Here is a 27,331-nt window from a genome sequence, read left to right as displayed (position 1 = left end):
TGGTCTCACTGTGCTGGCCAGGCTGATTTCAAACTCCTGGCCTTATGTGATCCTGCAAAAGTGATGTGTTTATAGGTGTGAGGCACTGTGCCCAGCCATCCAAAATCAATTCTTTTAATACCCGGTATTCTACTGGAGTTCAGAGAGATTAATTACCATTCCAGTGAGAAAGCAGCAGAGGTGGGATTTAAGTCCATATCTTCTGATCAGGGCCTTCCTAGTCTGTACACTTTTAGCCCCAACTTATTAATATTTGGCCTTGTTGACATCTTAGGCTTCCCCTTTCTCATCCCACCTGCACTTGAGTTTCTCATCCTTAAATGATATGGCAATCTCTGGTCAAAGCTCTTGCAGGTGGTTTCCATTTCCAGATGTGAGGACTCCTTTATGAAGTGTGGAGAATGGTGATGTCAGCTTAATGGTTCCTATTAGAGATGGATGTGTGAGAAAGTTCAAGTCCTTCGGGAACCTCAAGGACTTGAAAACCTCTAGGTGGTCTGGAGAAATAGAGAATCCATCTAATGGGCATGACCTGTGATTCATTTACTGGCTCTGAGATTTCAGGTGGGCTGAGTCTTCTATTACTCAGATTGTGAATGGAGATGGGGAGAGCTTAGGGTGCTGAGAAGGTGCCTAAGGATTGCCATCATGGGGCAGGAGAGTGGTAGGAAAGAAGGGCTTCAGCAATCAAAGCAGGCTTTACTTGTTAGCTGTTTTAGATATTGAGCTGTTTTGTAAGTTTTCATCTACATAAAGGCTTCTGTGGTTGCTAAGAGTTTGACAGAGTTTCTTGGGAGTCAGGAGTTTTCAAGAATCTAATTCTGACTCTACCGTCAACAATTACATGCTTTGGTCAAAGCACTTCTTATCTCAGACCTCACTTTTTTTCATCTGTAAAGTGGGAGAGTTGTATTAACCAGTTTGAAAACCTGACTCGGATATATGCTGAAACACAAAATTGGAATACAGAACTGTTCTGCACTGCCCCATACCCTGCTTTGAGTTGTATAAGCATTAGTTGATTTTAATCCTAACAATCTCTGCTTGGTAGATAGCATGGGAAACTGATCCTAAGGAGGCTTTCCCAAACAGGTGATCGAGCCAGAATTTAAATCCATGTCTGCTGGGCCCCAAATCTCAGCTTGTTCCATCATGTCATGCAGTAGTAAAATCCCTCCATGAAGCATGGCTCTTGGTGTAGGACCAGGAATGATGGCAGTGGTCTTCTTCAACTTGGCCTAAACTTGTTGCTATATCAACAGGTTTGGATTGGATATATCACTTTTTTTGGCAACACAGAAAGAAGAGTTATACTGAGTTAAGCAAAGAGGATTGGGCGAAGGGTCGTTGGTTCGGTGTCAGGGCCTTCTAGAGCATGTGCCACATGGCCAGCTCCAGCCTCTATCCCAGGAGATCTAAATGCATATCTGGCACGAACCTCTCAGGATTCTTACCATCTTGCACTTGATATAAAACTGCACTAAGTAAATCCCATAGGAAATAGTTAATATCTAGATTACATGGCAATGTTTGTGACCCTCTGAGAGCATCTTCTATTAATTTATTTTAAAAATTCAATTTTCTTTCAGAATTTTCTGAGTAAGCCTCTAGTGTGGGTGTGTTTTGGTAAGCATGTACAGGAATTCTTGCTGAGAATTCGTTTGGCTTTAATGTGATTGCAAAATCAAAATTAAAGAGATTTCTAAGTCAGTTTTAGCGTTTTCTTAAAGCCTGACCGGGAGGGCTATAGTGCTTCTCAGACTTTAATGTGTAAATGAATCACCTGGAGATCTTACTGAACTGTAGTTTCTGATTCAGTAGCCCTGGGATAGGGACTGAAAATTGGAGAATTTGTATTGCTAACACAAGTTCACAGGTGATGCTAATGTTACTGGGCTGGGAACTTGTGAAACCACTTTTAATTCCAAAAGCTCTGTTCCCCTACACTGAAGAACATCCACTTGTGGGGAATCAGGGAATGGTACCTTTGTTTTTAATGCTATGATGGGAGACACAGGGAAGTTTGATAGCTTCAGTAGAGCTGCTTGAGTGCACATTCAGAATAAAAACATGAGATTCTGTGTTCTAAGTTTATCAAGCTGTCTTGTTTTTACTCTTTCTTTATTCTTTAATTCTTGAAGTCTGTACTGAGCTCAACTATGAACCAGCAAGTGCGATAGGCACTGGGGACATGGGGACAATAAGGACTCAATCTTACCATTGAGCAGCACAGAGTCCACAAGGGATAGTGGTGGGGGAGCATAAGGAATGGGGTGGATGCAGGAGTGATATGAAAACAGAGCCATCAAATATACTATGCATTGTGATATGGCAATATACAAAGTGCTTTGGGAAAAAGGATTTGCTTCCTAGAGGCAATAGTTTGACAGGAACCTCAAGATATGAGTGGAGGTTTTGCCTAGCAGAGAAGATAGGAAAGAGATTCTGAAGAGAGACTCTGGTTCATCTGTGATATGGTAGGTGAGTCCCAGGGCATGAGCTGGGGTGCTTCAGCAAGCATAGCAGGAGATGAGGCCAGGTAAATAGTCTGAGTTCGGCTTTTTAAGGGATTAATTGGTGATAGGGATTGGTTGATGGTTGTTAAGCAAGGGAGGGGCAGGCTTAGGTAACTGGCAGACATGCGGAGATTGGATTGGGGTGAGAAAATGTGTGTGGGGAGGTAAGAACTAGAGTTTTCTCATTCCTCTGATGATAGCACTCTGATGGCTTTGCATTGCTTTATTAGATAAATTCCAGAAACTGAAACATGGACTACAAAATGGTGCATGATGTCATTTTTACCTCCTCCTCTCTCCTCACTCTTTGTCTTTTACCTCCTAGCTCACTATGTCCCATCCACAGGGATCCACTTAGAGTTCTTTGCTACATGAGTCTTGGCTAGAGGTTGGCAGACTATGGCACCCAGGCCAAATCTGGCCTACTGCCTATTATTGGATGGCTTGAGAAAATGTAAATGGTTTTACATTTTCAAGTGGTTAAGAATCAAAAGAATGATATTTTGTGACTTATGAAAATAATAGGAAATTAAAATTTTAATGGCCATAAGTAAAGTTTGATTGGAACACAGCCACACTCATCCATTTATGTGTTGTTTATGTCTGTTTTCACATTACAGTGACAGTTGAGTAGTTGAGACAGAGACTATATGGCCTACAGGGCAGAATATATATGTACTATCTGGACCAACAGATGAAAAGTTTGCTGACCCCTGTCTTGACAATGCTGAGTCTTTCACCCACAGTGTTCTTCCCTCTGCTCACCGCTGATTCTTCCTCATCATTTAAGTTTCAGTTTTATTTTTGCTCTCTTAAAAAGCCTTTCCTGACCGTCAGATACATCAGAGTCTCTTGTTACTACACTCTTAATTTTACTTCATTATATCTTTCATAAATTGTAGTTCTACGTCAATTTTTGTGGTGATTTATATAATGCTTGCCCCAACCATTGTAATCTGCAGGAGGATAGAGATCATATCCACCTTGTTCTTTGCTATGTCTCGGTCCCTAACCAAGTGGCTGGTGCGTAGTAGGTACTCAGTACATATTTTCTGAATAATTTGAATGACTCCGTAACTCAATAAGGGGCTGTTGCAGTACTCCATGGGAGAACTAATGAAACCTGAATTAGGCACTGTGAGTTGGAAGGAGATGGGTCCTAGAAATTTTTAGAGGATAATATCAATAGGACATTGAGACTGATTGGCTGTGAGGAGTGAGTCAGATGGAGGAGTCAGAGCTGACCACTCACTTTGTTATTGCTGTCATTTATCTTCTCCTTGTCCTTCGCCTAGAGTCAGATGTCAGAGGGAGTTGGGTAGAATTTGGGGTTTTATCTGTCTTGAGATGTACTAGGACCACCATAGCTCTTGGGCAAAGTCACCTGGGTCCTAGTCCTGCAAATATGGAATTTAATCATGTCCTTTTTCATTTAAAGTTTATGTGTTTCAGGTTGACATTTGTCTCCTTAATAAGAATTGTCAGATAAAAGGAAAAATGCCATTTGAATTTTTCATAACCCCCAGCAGTCTGGCTTTTCCATTTGGTCTCAATGATTCTGACTCTCATCTTAATGAAGGCCAAATGTAAATTAAGTTCTGTCAGGCTTGAGCTGCTGGGGTCTCCTATCTTTATAAACATGAAACATTGTAGGGTAACAAGGTGCAGACTGAGGAAGGTCAAGAGAATTGGTGAGCTGATGTGGATCCTGACAGCTCAATGTTAATGGAAGAGAATTAACGTGACTTGTAGGGGCTACATGGAGATCTTCCAAGCTGTCTTTTAACTCATTTCCTCTTTTGCCATTGTCAGCAGAGCAGAAAGCTAATGATTTTATAGTTTGAGATTTTCCTTGCTTATTCCAAAGTTCAGAACCAACTGTCTGTAATGTCACAGGATTTTGTTGATGGGTTCAGGAAATATACCTGCTGCTTCTCTCTCCCCTGTCCGTGCCCCTGTGCTTCTGTCTTCCTGATAACATCCTGGGAAAATGAGGAAATGATTCTCCAATTGGTAGATTCTTTGGGGGAACCTGGGGGTTTGGATGGCTAGAGAGGTGGCTTGATAACTTCCTGCTAGCTGTGGAAGCTGCCACTTGAGTGCTTTGCAGTAGGACCTGCTGAAAAGAAAACCCTGCTGCAGGTCAGGGAAGCCTGGTTCTTCTGGTTCTTTCTGTAACATGAGAGGCTGGCCAAAGCTAATTTTTAAAACCTTATTTGGCCTTATTTTGTCACTCTTGTTGATGATCTAATAACATCTTTTCTCTATCTTGGTCTAATCTTGAAACTTCATGAAAGATAGATAATATCAATTTCTTTCCTTGAAATGCCACCATTTAAATAGATGGCAGTATGGTGGAAACTAGTCTTTCTTAGTTAGTTACTGTCTAATTACTATTCAACTGTGTTCATCAGGTCTTAGCAGTAGCACTAATACAAGATATTGAGGAACTTTAGGAGATATAACACAAATGTGTGCAAAAAAGTATAGAATTTGGAGCCAAACACACTTGCATTTAAATCTTTCTGTACCACTTACCAATTGTGGGATCTTGGATAAGCTAAAATCAACTTCTCTGAGTCTCATTGTGCTGAGCTATAAAATGAGGACAATAGTATCAGTCTTATAGAGTTATGAGTTAGTGAGAGATTTGTAAAGTGGCTTATATAATAGATATTCCAATAGTACTTTATTTTCATTATCATTGTGTTTAAAAGTGCTTGTTTCTACTGATGTGCATTTCAGTAACATCCTATCACTAACTGAGATAATTTTGAAGACTAAAATATGTTATTTCATGGGGCTGGTCATAATGAGTGATATGTTTTTTCCTGTTTTATTCAGGAAAATTCTGGAAACCATCATCAAGGTTTCTAGAGACAATCATAGAAAATAGAGAATAGAAGAGCACAGAACATATTTTCAGTCATTCATTTATTTGAATCACCCACATCCTATGTGGCGATGTGTAATACCTATGCCAAAGGCAGCCAACTTCGAACTGTGAAGCTGATTAACTTACTTGAGTACCTTCTACTTGTTTCCCTTAACATTTACCAATGCCACCAGCCCCAGAATGTTTTTACTTCACAAGAGTTATTTTATTTAATCTTTACACCAGTCTGTGGGACAGATATTCTCTCTTTTTATTTTACCAGATGAAGAAACTGAAGCTCAAAAATGGTAAATAACTTACTCGTGGTCTCATACTATGTAAGCAAACCCATGTCAAGAGCTGCACCATTAGCTCTGTTCCCCCATCTGCTGCCTTATGGGAACCTGTGCACTTTCAGTGTGGGAATCCAGAAGTGGTCTCTGCCACCAAGAAATTACAGTCTAGTTAAAGAATAAAGATACAGAGCAACCAAGCAGTAAGAGCAGAACAAGAAAATAGATGAAAATAAGAGCTAAAGTGTATGCAGTGCTTGTTAATACATCTAGTACTTTTCTAAGCATTTTACCCATGATAATTCATTTATTTCTCACAGTTACCCTATAGTTATTGTCTTGTTCTTTTCTTTTATTTTCTTTCTTTTCTTTTTTTTTTTTTTTTTTAATTGAGACAGGGTCTTGCTCTGTCACCCAGGTTGGAGTACAGTAGCACAATCTTGGCTCATTGGAACCTTTGCCTCCCAGGCTTGAGTGGCTCTCCCACCCCAGCCTCCTGAGTAACTGGGACTACAGGCACACGCCACCATGCCCAGCTAATTTGTGTATTTTTTTGTAGAGATGGGGTTTTGCCATGTTGCCCAGGCTGGTCTCAAACTCCTGAGTTCAAGTGATCCACCCTCCTCGGCCTCCCAGAATGCTGGGATTACAGGTGTGAGCCTAATTATTGTCTTTTACAGATGAGGAAACAGGCGCAGAGACTTTAAGCAAGTTGCCCTAGGTCACTCAGCTAATAAGCGTCAAGGCTGGGATTTGAAGTTTGGCATTTCACATCCAGCGTATGGGCTCATCACCAATACTGCCTCTTCCAGCATTTGCTTTGCAGGCTTTGCATAAACTAGTGTAGGGAAGACATTTGTGGGTGATGGCTTTGGGAGGATCTGAGGCTGTGAACAATGGTCAGTAGCTTCATTGTTTCATTTAAGAAATATTGAGTGTCTCCTGTGTGAGAGGCACTGTGCTGGGCACTGGGGATGCCAAGGTGAATGAGTGGGACAAGGGCCCTGGGGTAGGCTTCTGGGAACTTAAGAGTCTAGTGTAGAGAGGCAGAAAATAGACACACACAAAGTGATTTTGTTTTCTGAAAAATGCTATGAAGGAAAAACACAGATGAACAGATTTGGCATGGCTAGTGTGGGCCTCTCTTGGGAGTTTTTGTTTGACCTGAATGATGAGATAGGAAGGAGGAGCAACAGATTCACTGCGGGGGAGGAAAGCACCTCATGAGATCAGCAGAGGAGGTCAGCTGGGCCGGGAGGGTATGAGCAAGGCACAGAGGCGTAGGAGGGGGTTTGGCGAAGTGGGCAAGGGCTGCCACATGCACAGCCTTGAAGCCAGGGGCAGGAGTTTGGGTTTTATTCCAAGAACAGTGGGAAATGGTTGATGGGTTTTAAACATGGGTGTGACACAATATGTTTTATGACTTTGAAAAAATCATTCTGGCACATGTGCTAGGTAGATAGTAAATATTTGTATAGCAACAACAAAGTTCATACTGTAGTGTTAAAGGGAAGAAAAGTTAGAAGACTAATGAACAGTCTACAGTCTTATAAATACATTTGTTTTAAGAAACTATCAGTACGGAAAAAAAGACTGGCCATATACACGCAAAAAAACATTAATACTGGTACACTCTCCATGGTTGGAATAGTTTGCTACTGTTTTAGCACAATGCTCATGCTTTTATTACATAGTAATTTTCCATTCAAAGCTTGTAGTCATAGCTAACCTTTCTGGTTGACAACACTTCATTATTGAGCAAGTGATTTTTTTTTTCTTTCTTTTTGGGCTTATTTTCCTAAAAAGCACCATGCTAGGGATTTCACAGGGAGAATTTCATCTCTGCCCTTTAGTGACATAGTATAACAGCATGCTGTTTTACTGTATCTGTATGGCAGTATGAGGAAGCCAAGACTCAGGGGACTTAAGTAGCATCCCCAAAGCTACACAGAGGTAAGTTGTAGAGCCCAGATTCTCACCTAGTCCAGTCTGCCTCCAGCTCCTGGGCTCTAACTATTGCCTCTTACTGCCTGCTTTTAAAGGGCACTCATTTCTTCCCACTTGCCAGGGCTACAGGCTGGCAGACCACTGGCTGGATCTGGTCCCCAGACAGGTTTAGTTTGACCTACCATGTGCTTGGAAAAAAATAAACAATTTTAAATTAGTTTCCAATATTTAAAAATTGAGAAATTTTATCTGAAAATTCAGATTATTTATTTTCCTGAATAAATAATGAAAGAACCTGGCAATACAAGGTCCACACTTGCATGCGAAAGGGATCGGCTGGAGCTGAATAGGGGCTGCCTTCTTTAGAAGGGGTCAGCATTCTTCATTTTGCAGCAGTCCCCACCCAGCCTGCTGCATTCATTTCCTTTTTCAGCCCTACCCCTCTGAGCACTTGAATTTGAGACTTAGGTGTGGGAATGTGTTCAAGGAATCTATCATTACTTTTCCTCTAGCAAGCGCTTAGAGAAATGGAAAGGCATTCCAGATGGTGAATTTCTTGGTCCAGGGCTCTCATGATTCCATGCCCGTGTTCACTCACACCTCTGGGTCTTTGCTCAGGTTTTTCCTTCTGCCTGGCAAGCTTATAGTAATTTCTTCCTTCACCAGGAAAACTTTAATAATAGTTCAAAACTCAGCCTTCACTTCCTCCAGGAAGTCTTCCTTGACTTAGTGTTGATTTAGGGTCCTACCCTTTGTCGCCTGTGGCATTCTATGCTTATCTCTACCCTAGAATTTAATTGCATTACATTGTGCTTTATTTATCTCAGTCTCCCTAGCCTCTAGAGCACTGTTTAAATTCTAACATTAATAACTTAGTATATGTTTTGATGGGTGGATGAATGAGTGAATGAACTTATTAAACCATCTCATGCCATTTTTGATTGCTGGGTGTGTTTGTCCAATCATTTCATTCCAAACTAAAGGTTCACTGCATGTCCAACATAAGTTAATTTTCTCTTCCTCACTGTGGAAAATGAGATTTGAGCATTACTGTTCCTTTCCATCCTAGAGCCACCCCTTGGCTGCAGTCCTGTTACCTGAGTCACAGCTTATTTTGTAGGCAAAGTGAAGGCTCTAGACTGAGACAGCAACTCCTCTGGGCCTCTCCACTGTGTCTTTGGACTCCTATAATGGATACCCCTTTAAGTGGCTCCCTTCACTCCCCAGGAGAATCCAAGACTCATCTTCTCAATCAAAAAGCCTCTCTTTAGAATGTTTATACCAGGGCCCTGTATATTGGTCCAGATTCCTCCCAGCCTTTGAGGAATGCAGACAGTATTGTCAGCTGCTGTTAGGGCATGTGTTATGGATTTTCTCTCCAGGTTGGGTACTGGACTTGTAAGTAAATACACTGAATGTTGAGGCTGATGGCTTGCCTTCATCTACCTGGACAGTGAATCCTTTCCTTATTATCCTGTATTTGCATATTTGATTTATACCAAATATGTGTTGCATTCTTTTGGTTTTATAGTCCAGCAAAGTAATTTTTAAAAGGCAGACGAAAGAAAAAAAGTTCTTGGCCAGATATCTTGTAACATTTAATAAATGTCAGCTATTATTATAATACTTTTAAAAATTTGACTTTATGGCTATGGCAGACTTTCATAAATATTTCCTTTATATGATCTATGACATGACCTTGTGGGATAAATATTACTACTTCTCACATATTACAGATGAAGACAAGCCTCAAAGAGATGAAATGACTTCTCTACAGGTATCAAATCTTGGTGAAGGTCCTTTGGGCTTAAACTGGAGCCAAATGAAGGCCCTTGGATCTTAATGAAGGTCCTTTTGGCTCTAAATTCTGGTGTGTGTGTGTGTGTGTTTCTGCTGTACCATGTTTCTTCCTCATTTGGGTTGGTGGATTTTCAGCTCCATAAAAGCAGGGACAAAATCTATCTCTTCATACCTTACTGTTTTATATCCCCAGAACCAAACACTGTGTTTGGCATTGAAAAAATACTCAATAAACATTTACTAAATGAATTCATGTCCCCTGGCCAGCCAGGAGCCAACCATGTGACTGTAGTACTGAAGACCACATGCCTGGCTTACCTGCTGCCAGTCTTCCTGACGGCTCTGCGGGGATGTTGACCGCCTCTAGGAGTCATTAGTGTAACCAGAGAGGTGTGAGGAAGGACTGTGAAGTTAGGCTTGCTTTATGCATGCATGGTATGATTCTGTGTCAATCAAAAATTGAACAAAATTCGTTTCTCACAGTGGCTAAAATGTAAGTCAATCTTACTGGAGGAAAATACTGTCTTTATAGAAACAACACTGAAAAAGACAATGCATTTAATGTGTGTTGTAATGTAGTAACTCATAGCACGTAAACTATCAGCTTGGAAATCTAGAGGCTCAGGGTCAACGGATGTCCACTGAGGCACAGGGTCAACAGATGTCCACTGTCCACTGAGGCAAGGAAGGTAGCAGGCTAGAAGTCCAAAGAGATGCAAAATGGTAGTCTTTTGGAGGAGTAAGTAAATATCATTTCTCTGAACACCTGGGCTGGTTTTACCTTCTTTTTTTCTGGTTATCCAAAATGACAATGATTGTTCTGTTATTGTAGGGATATATTTATTTAATAAGTGAAACAAACTTTTGTCTGGTAACTGCTATGTACAAAGTGCTGTGCCTGGTGATGGGGAGGAAAGGAGGAAGCCAAGCTCACCCTTTATCTCAAGGAGTTCCCATATCTAGTACCAAGAGCAAGAGGCTGTGAAAGCCATTACCGCCGCCCCCTCCCCCCGGCCTGCCTGCCGTGTTTTATTATCAAAATTTCAAACCTACAGAAAAGTTGAAAACATTTTACAGTCAATACTCAGAGCCATCACCTAGAGCCTGCCATGGACCTTTACTGTCCTTGCTTTATGACTTATGTTGTTTCCATCTCTTTGTTCCTCTATCCAGCTTACATTTTTGGAATAAGTTGGGAGAGCGTTACACTTGAGAAAGCATTTTGAAATATTAAAAGTTGTTTACATTTCTGAAATATTAAATACATTTTAGTTAAGATATTGACTTTGTTTTATTGCTATCTACATACGTGGTCAACACCTGTACCAGACTTTATTAAATATCCACTGTGTGCTTTTAAATCTTCTATCCCATTTATTCTTATGAAAATCCTATGAGGTAGATGTTATCACTTGCTTTGCAGATGAAGAAATTGGGGATGGAGGGAATTAAGTAGATGGCCACTTATCAACGCTATTACCTCTGGCAATGTTGGAATACAAACCTAGGTTTCTGACTCTAAGAAATGAATTTGAAAAATTATTGTAAAGGTGAGCTGGTGCAACACCAGCCGTTATCACACAGGTACCCCTGTCTACAGATGAGACATCATTGGAGCTTACCTAAGTAAAGCAAAGCAAGCAATTAGAAAATAAAAGCACTCTCATTTTACTGATTAATTATTCACTATTTTCTTAATAATGGCTTTATTTTTCTATCATTTTTATTATTATTACTCCACTTTGATTAGAGAAAACCACTTCTGATGGTTGAAGTTAAAAATCCCAGATAACACATTTGTTTGGCATAAATTTTTAAGGCAAATATGAACTCTAGAATAAAACATTATCAAAGTTATTAAAAGTTTAGCTGTTCAAAGTTAGACTCAAAATGAAAGAATTATACTTGAGACTGGGTGAGATCTGTTTCCTACCACTACGCAAACTCTGACCCAAAGCCTCTTTTGTTTGTGCCCCAGGGCATTATAGCTGCCTCTCCAAGAGCTGGCTTTGTCCTCTTCTTTGCATTCCCCTGACGTGTTTGTAATGAGAAAGAGTGACTAAATGATGGAATGAGTTCCTTACCTTTTCTGAACCCAGGGGTCCTGGAAGTCTGACATAGCTAAGACCTCCCTGGAGGCTTGTCTGTTCATCCAGCATGGCCACTCTGGATTCCTATAAAGGCTCTTGTCTCTCTGAATCCTCCCTATATGGAGAGGCTATGGGTTAGATAAACTTGTGAGTGTTCAGTAATAAAAAAAGGCCTCATCTCAGCTCTGCGGCCCTGTCAATACCCATGCCTATGCCCCCTGGAAAAGCTACATCAGTGTAGCTTTTAGGCTTGTAATCTCAATGATCAGTGTCTTTTGGCTCAAAAATGCAAAGTGAGGGAATATTCAGAGGAAATTAGAGAGCTGCCTAAGTGGCTCTGTCCTACCTAGCCTCTGTTTCTCATTGTGGCTTTGCTAAAGGGTCTGAACCGTGGCATGGACATACATTTTTTTCTCAGTAATGCTACATGTGTAGAGTATTGATGCTTACCCAAGCAAAGCAAAACAAGCAATTAGGAAATACAATCTCTCTCTCATTTCACTGATTAATTATTCATAATTTTATTAATAATAAGGACTTTATTTTTCTATCATTTTTATTATTATTATTATTGTTTCACCACTGATTAGTGAAAATTATTGGTCCTGGACTATCACCAGTCCCTGTTCTGGCATTTGGGAACAACTGGTGCGTGTAAGCCCTGAAACTCTCCTTCAGCGCTGGCATTCTGTGAACCTGAGAGAGATGAGAAGAGAACCAGGGACCAGAATAAAGCCTACTGCAGTTGTCTTGGCATGAGGCTGTGTGGCTTGGCTTTGGATGGGGGTCACAGACAAGCCCACGGACCTGAGAAAGAGAGTGAATCACTGTGTAAGTATTTATCGAGCACCTCCCATGTCCTGGGAAGCAGCAGCTGGAGAGTGGTGAAGGAGTACTGAGTTTGGAGTTCAAGTGGCCAGGGCTTTCCCCCAGGCTTTCTACCTATTATCTGCATCATCTGGGCAATTCAGTTCATTTATGGGCCTTAGTTTTCTGTCTAAAAAATTGTGTTGATGTAGTGTTATGTATCAGAAGGTATTTGATAAATTGTAGAATGTAGGTGGTAGTGATAGATTTTCAGATGATAGTGATAGAAAAAGTTGATTTTTGGAAAGAAAATTAGTAAGGTCTGTTTTTCATATGCTTACCTTTAGAGGCAGGTAAGAAATCTAAAAGTGAAGGGAAAAGGAATTCACATTGTTTGAAGGGTAGGCAATTTTTAAAATAGTGCTTTTTAATCGTCCGGACGACTTGGGGAGAGGATATTATTCCTGTTTTAGTGGGTGGGAACAGTCTGAGAGACACTTACTTCATGCAGCTACTGAGTGCGTAAAGCTGGGGCCCAGCTCAGATCTAACTCCAGCCTGTGCTGTTTCTACAGTAGCTCAGAAACCAAAGCTTAGGAGAGCAGAGGAGCTGGAGACAGTGAATCCATCCCGAGGCCCTGCCGAGCAAATGCTTCCAGGGCAGTTCCACTTGCATTGTTATTAATACCTTACAGGGTGTCCTTCATGAAGTTCTCAGAATGATGACTGTAAAAATGGGTGTGTGTTTTAGAAATAAAAATATTGTGGTGCTAACAAGTTCCTGCCAGAGTTGTTCAAGGACATTCATTCATTCAGCGGATATTTATTGAAAATGTGTTTTGTTCCAGATAGTTTGTTAAATATTGGAATATAGTGGTAAAGAAAACAGAGTCGTTATTTCCAGATGCTCGTATTCTAGAAAGGAGATAAGAGATAAAGTCACAGTACAGTATTAGTCCAATGGGAACTCGGGTTACTCTAGAAATACAGCCCAGTTAGGATCGAGGGGCCTGGGGAGGTAATATGTAGGTTGTGGGCCAGTGGATGAGTTGGAATTGGGTAATAAGCAGTTGAGGTGAGGCAGTGTAAAAGCTAGTCTGGTGGCAGTCTGCGGAAATGAGACCTCCGTGGGGCTGCATATACAGTATGGTGAGAGCTTAGACTGCAAGAAGCTCTGTGAGTCTGTCAGAAGTTCCTTGAAGTCCCTTTTATATATTCCGTGCTATTAATTACAGGATTTTTTGTGGGGCTGAAGGGGGACCTCATGGGATGGAGCCAGTTCGCCTTAGCCACAATCAGAGAAAGGCCAGACACTTTTCCCGGTTCTTCTTTCTCAAGGACCTGGACCTGAGAACCCCGTAGAAGTTGAGCTTTGAGCACTCACGTCCTCCCTGGGCAGACAGAGCAGCTCTCCTCATTTCAGCTGTCTCAAGACTAGACAGTGTGCATAAGAATAAAGCAGTGAATTAACCCCACTTGTCCAAGAGGGTGGGACTGAATATTAGACAGGGCCCTTTCCACCTCTCTTGGGTGGTGGGGGGTGATGTGTGACTCAGAGGCAGTGACATCAGCCATGACTTCATTCATCTAGAGGAAAGACAGTGTGCAGACCACGAATACGGCTGGTTTCTGCCCTCCCTTCTCGATGCTTTGTCTTGCTGGGGACATTGTCATGGTCCTGCTGTTGTTTCCCACACATTTTATTCACATCTCATGTTTAAGCTGTTCTTTTTCTTCATCCGATTCTCTTTGTTCATCTTTTGCTTTTGTCTTTATTTTCCTCTTCTTTCTCCTATTTAATTTTTCTTGTTTCATTTTCTTTCCTATGCTGCTTCTTTTGTCTCCGTTTTCCATTCTTTCCATTTGGTCTGCCCTTTCTATTCCATCTGTATCAGAAATGTAGACGGGAATGCATCCTCCTGCTTCCTATTTCTTCTTTCCTCTGGGTTTCCCACTAGGTTATTGCTGTCCTAACATTCCTAAAACTGTGTTCACAAAACACTGTCCACACAAGGACTGATGGTGGCTCCCATTCTTTTCTGACCCAAGTATCTAATACAAATCCAGTTTTACCTCTTACTACTTCTCAGCACAGGTCTCTCAGACTGACCTTCTCATAGTTCCTTCTCCATGGCCATGGATGCTGCTGATGCTTCTCCCTGCACTTTTACTCAGGCCATTGCCTCAATGTGGACTGACCTCCATCCCATCTTCCTCAGTCTTTGCCTTCCCTCTACATGCAGATCTGACAATGCCTCCTAAGTAACCCCCTTACTTACCTCCTTCCCACAGCACTGTCTCCTTCGTGATCATACAGAATCCATAGTTTATAAATTAATATGTTTTAGAACTTGAATTATTCTGTACTATTTATACATTCTTCCTGCATGTTTCATATGCATAGATTCTTTGTTCCACCTAGCCGGTAACTAACCTGAGGATTGGAAGTATATTCCTGCCTTTCATCTTCTATGAGCATACCTAGCACATAGTTGGGCACAAACCAGGACTGACAGACCAGGTTTTGCACAGTCAAGAAATATTTTACTTGAAAAATAGTTATTTGATGCTAATTCTAGGGAAATAGATGAATAAATTATAGTTCTTTCCTAAAAGAAGAACTCAGAGTCTAGTAGAAGAGACAGGCCCACACATAATTTGAGAAGAACAAGGATTGCAGAGGAAACTAATGTTTACTAGGAGTGTACAAGGATGGGCACATTAACATGTATAATCTCATTGAATTGAATTCGGCTAACAGTCTTATGAGTTAAATGTTGCTGCAAATGAACGAAGTGAGACTCATAGACATTAGGTGACCACTAGTGAGAAATAACACTGCTAATAAGTAGGAGAACCAACATTTGTACTAAGGTGTGTCAGACTCTAAAGCACCTACTCTTTCCTGAAGAGGGAAGGATGTAGTGAAAGTGACATTCTAAGTAATAATAAGAACAATCATAAGTAAAAAGTGCTTACTATGTGCTAGGTGCTGCAAATAGATTACATATATTTGTTCATTTGATCCCCCATCAACCCTATGGCATAGGCACTATTATTGTCCTCACTAATTTTTATAGGATGAGGAAATTGAGATAAAGAGTAGTTGAGTAGCTTGCTCAAGGCCACATAACTACAAAGTACTAGAGCCAGGATATTCACTCTTACATTCTGGCTCTGGAGAAGATGCAGCAGAATGTACTGAGACCCTCTGCATAGAGTAGCATACTGCATGATCAGAACTGCTGTTGGACCAGTCTGTTTGGAGAATCAGGGACTGTGGAGATGCTGACAGGTGAAGGTGTTGAGAGGTGAGGCTAAAGAGGAAGCTGGGAACCATCACAAAGAACCAGTGCCCTCCTCAAGGACCCGTGGCAAAACATGCAAGAAATGTTCCTAGAAATATTTTCTGTGAGGTTGGACTGTTAGGGATCCATCGTAAGGAAGAGTTTAAGTTGTGACCTTATTCTACTACTTGAGTTGTGAAGGAACTTTTGAGTTGTGGCCTTTGTCCATGCCTGGCAGGAAATCACAGTGGAACTCTGCAACAGTGATTGAACAAGTAAGGATGCACATGGAACAAGTAAAGATGCACATACTCAAACAGGCTCCAAAGAAATGCCAGTTGGAACAGTAAAGTACACGTGTCCTTTACGGGTTGGAGATGATTAAGTTTGGGTTGAAGGACATTTGGGAAGAAAGAAGAAGGGGCATCTGTGTGAGCTAGCTTGGAACAGATGCCAGGTTATCCTCAGGTGTCCCAGAGCGCTCAACATTTGATGGAGCACTTTCCCCACTGCAGCCCCCCTCTCCATTGGTACTTGGCAGCCATTCAGTGTTGCTGCACTGACCTGGGAGTCCAAGCCAGGAAGTGAATGAATCCATTTTCCAATTAAAATGAAACTTCTCCAAAGGACCTGCTCACCCTGAGAGGAGAAATTTATCTTCCTGGCAGTCTGGCTTGCCTAGACTATGTCTCCGCTCCTGAAAAGGACTGAGAAAAGCCATTAGCTTGAATGAAAAAAGAGAAACTGGGACAGTTTTTATTCACAACCTCATTCATTTATCCATTCATTCCTTACTTTTATTTCTGCAGACTTTCATTTGGCTTATACGTGTCTACTCATTCATTCATTTATTCATTCATTAGCTAACATGAGTCATCATCTATAGATCAGACACAATGCTATGTCCTAGGAGTAGACATATTTAATAAAAAACATCACTCTTGCCTTTGAGGAGCTTTCAGTGTAGTGAGAGAGACAGACAAATGAACAGATGATGGGAAATGCAGTGATAGGGATATTCACAGGGTACTATAAGGGCCTAGCATAAGAGCATCTAACTCAGCATAGGGAGGTCATGGGTGATTTCATGGAGTAGGAACACCAGAGATCAGTCCTAAATGTGTACACACACAGCCATATACATGCTATTGCTTCTTTTTCTCTGAAGAACTCTAATACAGGGTGATGAGGTGGGCGCCTGTTCGTGAATTAATTGGGAGTTGAAATTAGAATCGTGATTGAATGTAAGGAACGAGAGAAGAGGCAGAAGATGACTCCTTTGGTAACTGAATCAACTGGCATTGGAAATCAAGGAGGGGGAACACACTTGGGGGAAGATAGCAGATTCTGTCTTGGACGTGTTGAGTTGGAGGAAGCAGTGGGATATCCAGGAGACATGTCTCAGAGGAGAGTTTGAATTGGAGTTTGAGATTTGGCATCTTATTCAGCGTGTAGTTGGTTAGAATCACAGGAGTGACTGATACTTCTCGGAGAGCATGGAAACAGTGAGAAGAACATTTGGATGAGGTAAGATTCCTGGGGAGCATCAACATTTAAAGAGCAGCTAAAGAAAAGGAGCCCATGAAGGAGACAGAAAAGCGCTAATGAGAAGGGCATGAGAAGGTCCAGGAGAGTGAGATGTTGAGGAAGACTTCCTCATCTCTCCCCTGGTCCCAGTCTTTGACTTTCTTTCATGTCTGCTCCAAGACCTGTTCACCCTTTCCAAAGCCTTCTCTTCCTATTAGGGCTGTCTCCCTCTCTCCCATAGATAGTACCACCCACAAGGCATTGCTTGATCTAGGTCACTGTGGCATCTCTCTCATCTCCTCCAATAAGAAATGCACTTCTGCATTATATTATGTTTTAGAGAGGCAGATGACTGAACTCAAACGTTGGGCTGGGCATTAGCAATGCAAATTATGGTCTGACTTTCCATTTACCCGTTGTGTGGGACCTGGAGATAATCTTGGTCCCTTCCTGGGCTTTAGGTTCATAATCTGCAAGCATAGTTTTCTGACTCCTTGCCTTCCCTGCCTTGAAGAATTACACAGGTCAGATGAGATCATGCATGTCCAAGTGCTTTGAAAACTGTGCAGCTCTGTAGCAGAAGAGTGAATCTTGTTGACTTTTCAGGCACTTTATATTATTTCATTTAATTCTCACAGCATCCTTGGGGGAAGATGCGAGGAATGTAGCTTTGAGGAAACTGGGACTTAAATAAATTAATTTGCCTAAAGCTACACAGCTGTTGAATGGTGAGGATGGTAATCAAAATCAGGTCTGCCAGACTCCAAAGTTCTTAGACCCCATCTACTGCAGGCTTGTTTTCCTAATACGTACAGTGGTGTCACACTCCTGGGTAGAGTCAGCTTTGCTGAATACGATCAGTTTTCATTAAAATGATAACATATTTTATGGTTGGGAAGTCAACTCTAGTGTGGATTATAAGTTTTTCTTTTTGTACAAGAAGAGCAAAGCCCTCCAGGGGGAGGAAAGCGAGGGAAAGGGATGCATGTAAATCCAGTTTTTGAAAATGAAATAAATTATACGATGGAATTATTTCATTTTACAAATAAATTCTATGATGTTACCATTAAACAAATCCTCATCTAATGGGGGTAATGTGTCTTGTCTATGCAGATTTTTGTTTCTTGGATCTTTCTGGGTAGTGACATAAATATTTGTTCCACTTGACCTTTAGGCCTCTGCTTGCATCTCTCCCCGGAAGCCTTTTCTAGCCTCCCCAGGTCCCAAACCCTTTCCCACCTCTGAGCCCTGTCTGTGATTACTCATTAGAAGCAGATATATGGCCACACACAAAATATTACAATAACATTATGAGGCTGACTCATCAAACCTTGGTATCAGGCTTATTACGTTATTGTCATATCTCATCTTATTAATTATCTCTTCCTTTGTGTATATCTTTCTCTCGAAAAGACCTGGCTTTAGGTTTTCTTATATCTCCTGAAACTCTGCATTTTTTTTTTCATAAGTTAGACTTGGCTCTTGCCCTTCAGAAGTTTGTCATTTCGAGGTAGATTTAGGTATATGAATGAATAATTAGGATACAGCATGGGATGGAGAGATTCACAGAAAAGGTGACATCTGAGCTGGATTTGAATCAAGGGCAGAGGTTTGATAAGGCGAGAAGATGGGAAAGTCAATTCAGCTGGAAAGAGATACCAGCTGAAACAGAGGCCTGGAAATATGAAAGAGTGTAATGTATTTGGGAAAGTAAAAGAGGTGAGAACTGAATGGAAGGTGTTAGGAGATGAGCCCAGAAAGTCATCATCATAATGATCACAGCCAACTTGGAGCCAGGTTAAGTGTCCTGAGAGCCAGACTACAGAGTTAAAATGGGATTCTAGGCCATGAGGAGATATCGAACCATCTTTAATAAAGGAATGGAATGGGAAGCTTTATGTTTTTAGAAAGATGCCTCTAGTAGTGCAGACCTCTCAGCTTATCTGCCTATCTAACTTGAAATATTTCTGGTGTTCTGTCTGTGTGCATGGCAGTTTGAAACACACAATTGTTTTATTCATTCTGAGAAGTTTCTGGCTGGGGTTTATGACCTACTCCATGCTTCCAGCATCATATTTCTTTTAAGAATGACATTGAAGATTACGTCTCTTCCTGAAACATCTTTTCTCTCTGGGCTATCGGCCTGTGCCCTAATTTGGAGTCTTGAACATAGAGTGAAGATAAGGTCTTGCTCTTTCTTGGGTAGTTGTGCTGGAAAACAACAGCGTGAGTACTTGGAATGTGCAGGCAGTACTATTTATTGAGTGGGAAATTAGGGAGCTGTTCCCTCCCTTTTATTTACTGCTCACAGCAAATAACCCAGATAGAATCCCTTTGCAATTAAATAGTAGATTACTTGGATAATCCTTTGTAACTGGTCATGCCTATCTTCTCATGTTGCCCCTCGACCCTGGTGTCATTGCAGTAGCTGCCTCATTTCGCTCATGAGTTCCTTCAGTGTCTAGAAGCAGCAGAAACCTCACAGCTTCCCTGGAGTAGGGGGGAAAGGGTGAAAGCTACTTCTCTCTGTCCTGAGGCTGGCAGGGTGGCTGCAGCCTTGAATCTTGGACATACTGCCCTACCTCCGCCCTCTGCTTAGACTCACAGCTATGTGAGCTTTCAGTAGTAGCCTCCTCCCAAGAAATGCTGTGGTTTGATGAAGTAATAGATGACTTTTTCTTTTCTTTTTTTTTTTTTTTTTACAAAAGCTGTTCTCTTTGGTTGCTTTAAGCTGAGGGATTGCTTAACTCAAAGGATTGTTGTTGGAATGCAGAAGGCTTTTGTGCCAAGTCATATAACCCAAATCACTTTTCTTTTTTTCTTGAAAAGACTAGTTTTGTTAGTTGCTTGGTAACTGGAGGATAGAAAGACTTAACTCATTCAGCACAGAGAGCTCCCGGTTTGAACTCTATTAGGCCATCACCTAATGAGACATATCTGAAGTTGGTGTGTGTCGAGGGCCTGTTCCTTGCACTCTCTAATCCGTGCAACATTACGCGTGGGAAGTGGTAAGTACATAGAAGTTACGTGAGCTGTCCAGGATTGAAATTATACAGAAATGTGCTTAAAAGGGCTTTTGTTTGTCTTTTCTTCTGTAAAGAGTGGCAGTAGCTTCCATTATGACATTTCCAAAAGGCCCAAAATTACACCTCTTATTGGAGTGGGAGGTTCAGGGTGGTAACTGTGGCATAGTAGAAGGAAAGAACATTTACTTTAGAGCTGGAAACCCTGTGACTTTGGGCTAAGCCGTTGTGGTCTGACCCCCAGTTCCTTAATGTGTGAGTATTGTGTATTACCTACATGCCTCTGCACCACTCTGAAGATTAAATGAGAACAGTGTTGTAAACTGTGGAGGATTTAGAGGATGATCACTGTATCCTAATGCAGGCCCAGTGGTTACAAGTAGAGAATTAATTCAGTAACATTGAGGCCTTTGACTGGGATTGTATGGGCCAGAGAGGAGGGACAGAGAGATTTTTCTGCAGAACTGGACTAAAAATCCATCTGTGGGGGTAATGTGCTCTTGGCCAATATGGCATTTGATGACAAAGCACTTGTGAATCAGGTAGCCTAATATAAAAAACTGCATGGGGCTGGGCATGGTGGCTCACGCCTGTAATCCCAGCACTTTGGGAGGCTGAGGTGGGCGGATCACAATGTCAGGAGTTCGAGACCAGCCTGGCCAACATAGTGAAACCCTGTCTCTACTAAAAATACAAAAAAAAAAAAAAAAAAAAAAAAAATAGCAGGGCGTGGTGGCATGCACCTGTGGTCCCAGCTACTTGGGAGGCTGAGGCAGGAGAATCTCTTGAACCCCGGGGGGCAGAGGTTGCAGTGAGCCAAGATCACACCACTACACTCCAGCCTGGCGATGGAGTGAGACTCTGTCTCAAAAACAACAACAAAAACTGCATGGGATCCTCACAGATGCCTGCTGGCATCTCAAGGTAAGGGATCAGCCTTCTGGAGACATTTCCTCTCATCCAAATCCTTACTCCTCTTTGCTGGCCTGTCTCCAGACTTCCCTTTTGTAGAGAAAGCAGGGAATACTGCTGTCTTCCCTTCTGAGACCATGTACATCCTTAAGAGTACCTGAGACTTCCCACGACATGTTATTTCTAGTTCCTCATCCCATAAATATTTGTTGAATTACTAGACAAACTGCTCAGCTTCATCTTCCAATTCCTTTTATGTGATGAGTGCTTCAGAGCTTATAGAGGGCTTCCACATGTGTTATCTCCTTAGAGTAGAGGTTGGGCTGGGATCTCTGGCTTTGATTGGTGACGGTTAGTGTGGTCTCAAAAAGAAAGAATGCCTGGACTCCTTGCTCCTCCTATTCCCAGTGTCTCTTTTTGGCAAAAGGCTTGAGTTCTTTGTGTCATTCTACTTGGGTTCTGTTGTCCCACAGTGGCTGTCTGTGTGGCTACAGGGTAAAGGCTGTCGTTATGTAATGTCTTTAGTGACCGCACACAAGATCTAAAAGAAGTAGCTTTTTTTTTTTTTTTTTGCCTGAATTTAAGAAGATTGTTGTGCTTTGGCTTGAAGCACTGGTTGTTGCTGCGGTGGTTTGGCGGTTCATATCTGGTCACTGGCCTTTGATTTCTGGAACCTTTAGAAAGAGGCTGCCTTTTCTCCTCTCCCTGACCACTGATTGCTGAAACCACAAGACATATGGAAATAGATTTCAGGGACTAGCCAAAAGGCATTCTGGTAGTTTGACTCACATGGTTTCAAAGGCTACCATTTTCTGATTGTGGCTTGTTACACCCTATACAGAGATACTACTAGTACTTAGCTGTGTTAGGAATATTTAGTATCTTTAAGTTTTGCTTTATTTAACATTAACATCTTAGAATGGGCGTTCAAAGAGAAGTTTAGGACAAGTCCCTTTCTAGATGCAAGCTTTCACCTAGATGTTTAGGAAGTTAAAACAACAACAGTAACAGAGAATCAGCTTGATACTTTGCCTTTTACATCTGAACTCTTTTGATATTGTTTTGATAGGGCCAGCACTTGGGATAGAACCACTTATCTGCTGTAAATAGATAAATGTTGGTGTTTATATAGTAGTGTTAGGGAAGCACTATGAAGGAGGAACTCACAGAATTCTGATAAAGGCCAGTTGTACATAAAATAGATATAATAATGCCCAGGACTTTTGTGTTGCTCTAAGGAGATAACACATGTGGAAGCCCTTTATAAACTGAAGCACTGCTCACACAAGAGGAATTGGAAGGTGAAGCTCAGCAGTTTGTCTAGTAATTCAACCAATATTTATTGAGTGCCTACTGTGTGTTACCCTGTGGCAGGTACTGAAATATGCCTCTTTTGGAACTTCTGCATTGTTGCCCTTAGGTTCCCAGAGATACTCCTATGCTTATAATTCCTTTTCTTGTAACTTTTTGGAGAGGGAGTAATAGAAATCAGGACATGGAAAGTTGTCTGGATGGTAGGAAACCTTTCTTGCTAGTGCCTCTGTCTTCTTTACTATTCTGTTTTTGAAATTCTACCTCTTCAGGTATTTGGCAGAAAATGGCCACTTCATGCTTTTCAACTTTATCTCATCTCCAGTTCCATTCACAGGCAGAAGAGAAACGGTTCCATTTGGGTCCTGATTCTAAGTTCTTAGGAGAAGAAATCTGGTTGGCACAACTAGGTCACATGTCTAAACCTGGTCCAACCAAGTGCTTGTAGTAAGGGGATGAGAGTTATATAGTTTCTACTTGGCAGCTGAGGGTCCTGTCAGTGGGGGTGGAGGAGAGGAGACAATCATCCAATATCATGGTGAACATGACTGACAAGATCCTTGACCTCACAGAGCTTATAGTCAGTCTGTCAGGAAAGAAAGACATTTGTATTAGTCCGATCTTACGCTGCTAATAAAAACATACCTGAGACGGGGTAATTTAGAAAGGAAAGACATTTAATTGACTCACAGTTCAGCATGGCTGGGGAGGCCTCAGGAAACTTACAATTATGGCGGAAGGAGAAGCAAATACCTTCTTCTTCATTGGGTGGCAGGAGAGAGAAGTGCAGAGTGAAGGCAAGGGAAGCCCCTTATAAAAACCATCAGATCTTGTGAGAACTCAGTCGCTATCATGAGAACAGCATGGAGGTAACCACCCCCATGATTCAATTACCTCTCACAGGGTCCCTCCCGTGACACATGGGGATTATGGGAACTACAATTCAAGATGAGATTTGAGTGAGGACACAACCAAACCATATCAACATTACACAAATGATTGTAGGGGTGGTATGGGTTGTATGACAGCTAGCCCTAAACTTGAGCAGGAGATCCTGGAAACCCTGCAAGGAATGGCAGTGGGTAGGGTTAACCAAATGAGGAAGGGGGATGATGTGGATCCTGGGAGGGCAGAGGGTGGTGGGTGAGGAATGAATGTTTTAGGCAGAAGTGGCAAAGGAAAGAAAATGCCCAGCAGTAAGAAAAAATCTGGCCATTTTGCAATATAGAGAACCAAATCTTTAAAATGTACAGTGGCTTGCTTATGTGGCCATTCTCTTTGACTTAGACTGGAAGTTCTTTGAGGGCAGGGACCATCTTTTTTTCTATTGCCTTTGGAACCAGTTGGCATGTGTAGAATTTTGTGTGACAGGGCACGTTTAGTTTCGTTGGGCAGTTTCTGAGTACAGCTTCTTTCCAGCTTATATCTGCTCTGAAATTTTATATGTCCATCACCATTCACCGGAAAGATGGATTATATACCTTACAGAGTGTGCTTTTGATATGGGTGGCTGTATCCCCACCCAAATTTCATCTTGAATTGTAGCTCCCATAATTGCCTCGTGTTGTGGAAGGGACCTGATGGGAGATAATTGAATCATGCAGGTGGTTTCCCCCATACTGTTCTCGTGGTAGTGAATACATCTCACGAGATCTGATGGTTTTATCAGGGGTTTTCCCTTTCGCTGGGCCCTCATTTCTCTCTCTGGTCTGCTGCCATGATTGTGAGGCCTCCCCAGCCATGTGGAACTGTGAGTCCATGAAACCTCTTTTTCTTTATAAATTACCCAGTCTCGGGTATGTCTTTATCAGCAGTGTGAAAATGGACTAATACAGCTTTCTATCCCTCCATATTGGCAAATAGGGTTTTAAGGGAAATTGTGGTCGTTTTTGGAAGGATCAAGAATTGTCAGTTTTTCTTTCCTGTATAAGTACTGCTTTTATATTATTCCTACCCCCACCAAGCTCCTGAACAGATGTTTCAATGGGCATTGTTGGCTATGCTTTTGTTTTGAAAAATTTGAAATATTATTGAAAGAGGAGATGGTAGAAAAACCCCATAATTGATTCTAATATATATTTAATTTGGCAGAACTTGAGAGAGACTTGCTGGGATAAGGCGGGACATTTCTTTGATCTCCCAGACTTCTTATCATGGAAGGCAACAGGTGTCACAGCACGGTATGTTAATTACAAGTTGGATTGTGTTTGCATTCTTCCATTCTCGGATGTCTGTGTATATATTGCTTTCTTAACTCTCTTTGACTGGATATACTGTTGGTACATCTGCATGTGATTTTGCATACTTGAAACATCTTGAATCTATCTTCCTCCTCCACTGCACATGCCCAAACACTGTTGTTCCTATTAGCCCTGGAATGTGAGTATCCAAGGTGAAGACCATTCATTAAAATTGTTCACGTTTGAAAGAGATGCAAAAAATCCAGAGTGAAATGTGGGTTTTTCCAAAGGCACTTTTTACATGATGAATAAAAGGAAAAAATAAACACATACACACACACACACACACAGAGTCATGCGTTTCTTAAGGACAGTGATACATTCCGGGAAATGTGTTGTTAGGCGATTTCATTATTGTTGCAAACATCATAGAGTATGCTTTCACAAATCTAGATGGTGTATTCTACTGCACACCTAGGCTGTGTGGTATAGCCTATTGCTGCTTGGCTACAAACCTGTAGAGCATGTTACTGTACTGAATACTGTAGGCCATTGTGCTCAATGGTACTTATTTGTGTATCTAAACATAGAAAAGATATAATAAAAACACAATGTAAAAGATAAAAAATAGCATGCTTACATAGGGCGCTTATAATGAATGAAACTTGCAGGACTAGAAGTTGCTCTGGGTGAGTCAGTGAGTGAGTGGTGATTGAATGCAGAGGCCTAGGATATTACTGTACACTTCTATAGACTTTATAAACACTGTACATGTAGGTTACACTAAATTTATTTTAAAAATTTGTTTAATAATTGTCCTTTGCTTACTGTAGCATTTTTTACTTTATAAACTTTTAAACTTTCTTACTCTTGTAATAACACTTATCTTAAAACAAAAACACATTATACAGCTGTATAAAAATACTTTCTTTATATTCTTATTCAATGAGCTTTTTTCTATTAACTTTCTTTTTCACTTTTTAAACTTTTTTGTTAAAAACTGAGATACAAACACACACATTATCCAAGGCTTACACAGGGTCAGGATCATCAAGATGTCACTAGGTGATAGGAATTTTTCAGCTCCATTAATATCTTTTGGGACCACTGTCATATATGCAGTCTGTTATTGACTGGAATGTCATTGTGGGATGTATAACTCATCTCTGTGTGTGTGTGTGTGTGTGTGTGTATGTGTATTTTGGCCTCTAATGTTAACTAGGAGATTCAAGGAAGCTGATTTAATTGGATGGATGTGTTATATACTTGTTTGCTTTTTATGTAAATGTACCTCAGTTATCCCATACTGTAGAAGTATATATGTTGAAGTCAACAACTATTTTTCGGTAAATTATGAATGTTAAAAATAGAGCATTTGCTACACAACAGAGACTTGTATAAAATATTCATTGAGTGTGAAATTGTGGCTGCTATAATTAACAGAGTGAGTGTATGTTTGGGGATATATAGGCAGATTGGATATGAAATCTCTAAGTATGACAAGCCTCTTGTCATGATGACCTCAGATTTAAGGAGATGTATAAGGTCAGGGCAGGTCTTCTCATCTGAAAAAGATTTAGAATCTGGGTTGAACAAACCAGTGAGGAAGGAAATCATTTCCCAGAGGATAGATAAACCTCTAATAATAGGAGAGGCAGGTATTGTATCTTAAAATCAGCTTATTCAGAGAGGGGCCAAATCCTCCCTCTTTCCTTCTTGTTTAAACTCAAGGGAAGCCGGAAATAGCAGTACCATTTCTCCTATCTCATTTTTTTTTTTTTTTTGTAGTGAGTTGATAGGGTGTGATAATTCAGCAGCAGGGGCTTCTAGCAGGGAGATAGCAGAGAACGTTTCACAAGCATGTCATTCTTAATGTCAGCAACCCCGAACCTCCTTGCGATTAAACAATCATTAGCCAAAGGTCCCGGGGCAGAGAGATGCATGTGCTTGTGAAAATGGCCTCTGCAAACCTCAGGTACATGCCATCTCTGGCAGGAGATCCCTGGATGAGTGGTGTGAGCTTTACCCTGGAAGGTATAATTAGTCACCATTATAGTTATCACCAGTGGGGAGGGCAGTGTGTAGGTGAAGATATCATCTTGGGCATTCCTCTTTTGGTGTGACGTTAATTGTTCAAAGTTATTTCTGAGAGAATCTTTCTCTAGGTTTTTTCCATCATTGTATATCCATGAAAGAAATGTTTTGATCATTTTGGCCAAATGGTCTTGTTTGTTAGTCAAGCAGTGCTAGTTGTCATGTATATAGGCAATACCCCATTGGCCTGCAAACCCAGAGGACTCAAAGCTGGAACTAGAGATGGAGGAGAACCTGACTTTCCTTCTCTTTTTCTTTGATGTTGTACTCAGCACTTTGACTGCCTCCCTGATTCTTTCTGATGGCTCTAGGTATTCTGTGTCCCATTTCCTGGTTTCCAGTGCCATATTCAGGGACCAAGGAGAGGGCTTTTTGAAGCTAGCTGTGGCTCAGATAGAGTTAAGTGTGGTGGCATGCATACACACAGTGGACTCACAATATGACTTACCAGCTTTGATTTTACCACACTAGTTGTGTGACCTTGGGCAAATCTCTTCCCTTCTTTGAGTGTCACTCTTTTTGTCTATAGCATGGGGATTGTTATATCTATCTTGCAAACTTCTTGTGAGAATCCTGTTAAAGCAATTTTTCCAAATTAGTTGGATTATAGGAATTACTTGAATGATTTTTTCAAAACGCATATCCCCAGATCTTCTAGTTTTCAACCTAA

General features: G+C 41.1%; 1 protein-coding gene across 19 annotated transcripts in view; it reads left to right on the top strand.

Annotated features, from left to right (window-relative positions):
* FGGY (FGGY carbohydrate kinase domain containing) overlaps positions 1–27,331 on the top strand; it is a 452,310-nt gene that overhangs the window by 56,572 nt on the left and 368,407 nt on the right. For all 19 annotated transcript variants that reach the window (XM_074005584.1, XM_065521686.2, XM_065521719.2 and 16 more), the window contains one exon: positions 24,479–24,567. In XM_074005584.1, the coding sequence (XP_073861685.1) occupies positions 24,479–24,567 (89 nt within the window). The remainder of the gene's footprint in view (positions 1–24,478; positions 24,568–27,331) is intronic.

This window comes from Macaca fascicularis, chromosome 1 (assembly GCF_037993035.2).
Source record: "Macaca fascicularis isolate 582-1 chromosome 1, T2T-MFA8v1.1".
NCBI classification, from domain to species: domain Eukaryota; kingdom Metazoa; phylum Chordata; class Mammalia; order Primates; family Cercopithecidae; genus Macaca; species Macaca fascicularis.
The sequence above is the reverse complement of the archived record's forward strand: the minus strand, read 5'-3'. Positions and strand labels throughout refer to the sequence as shown.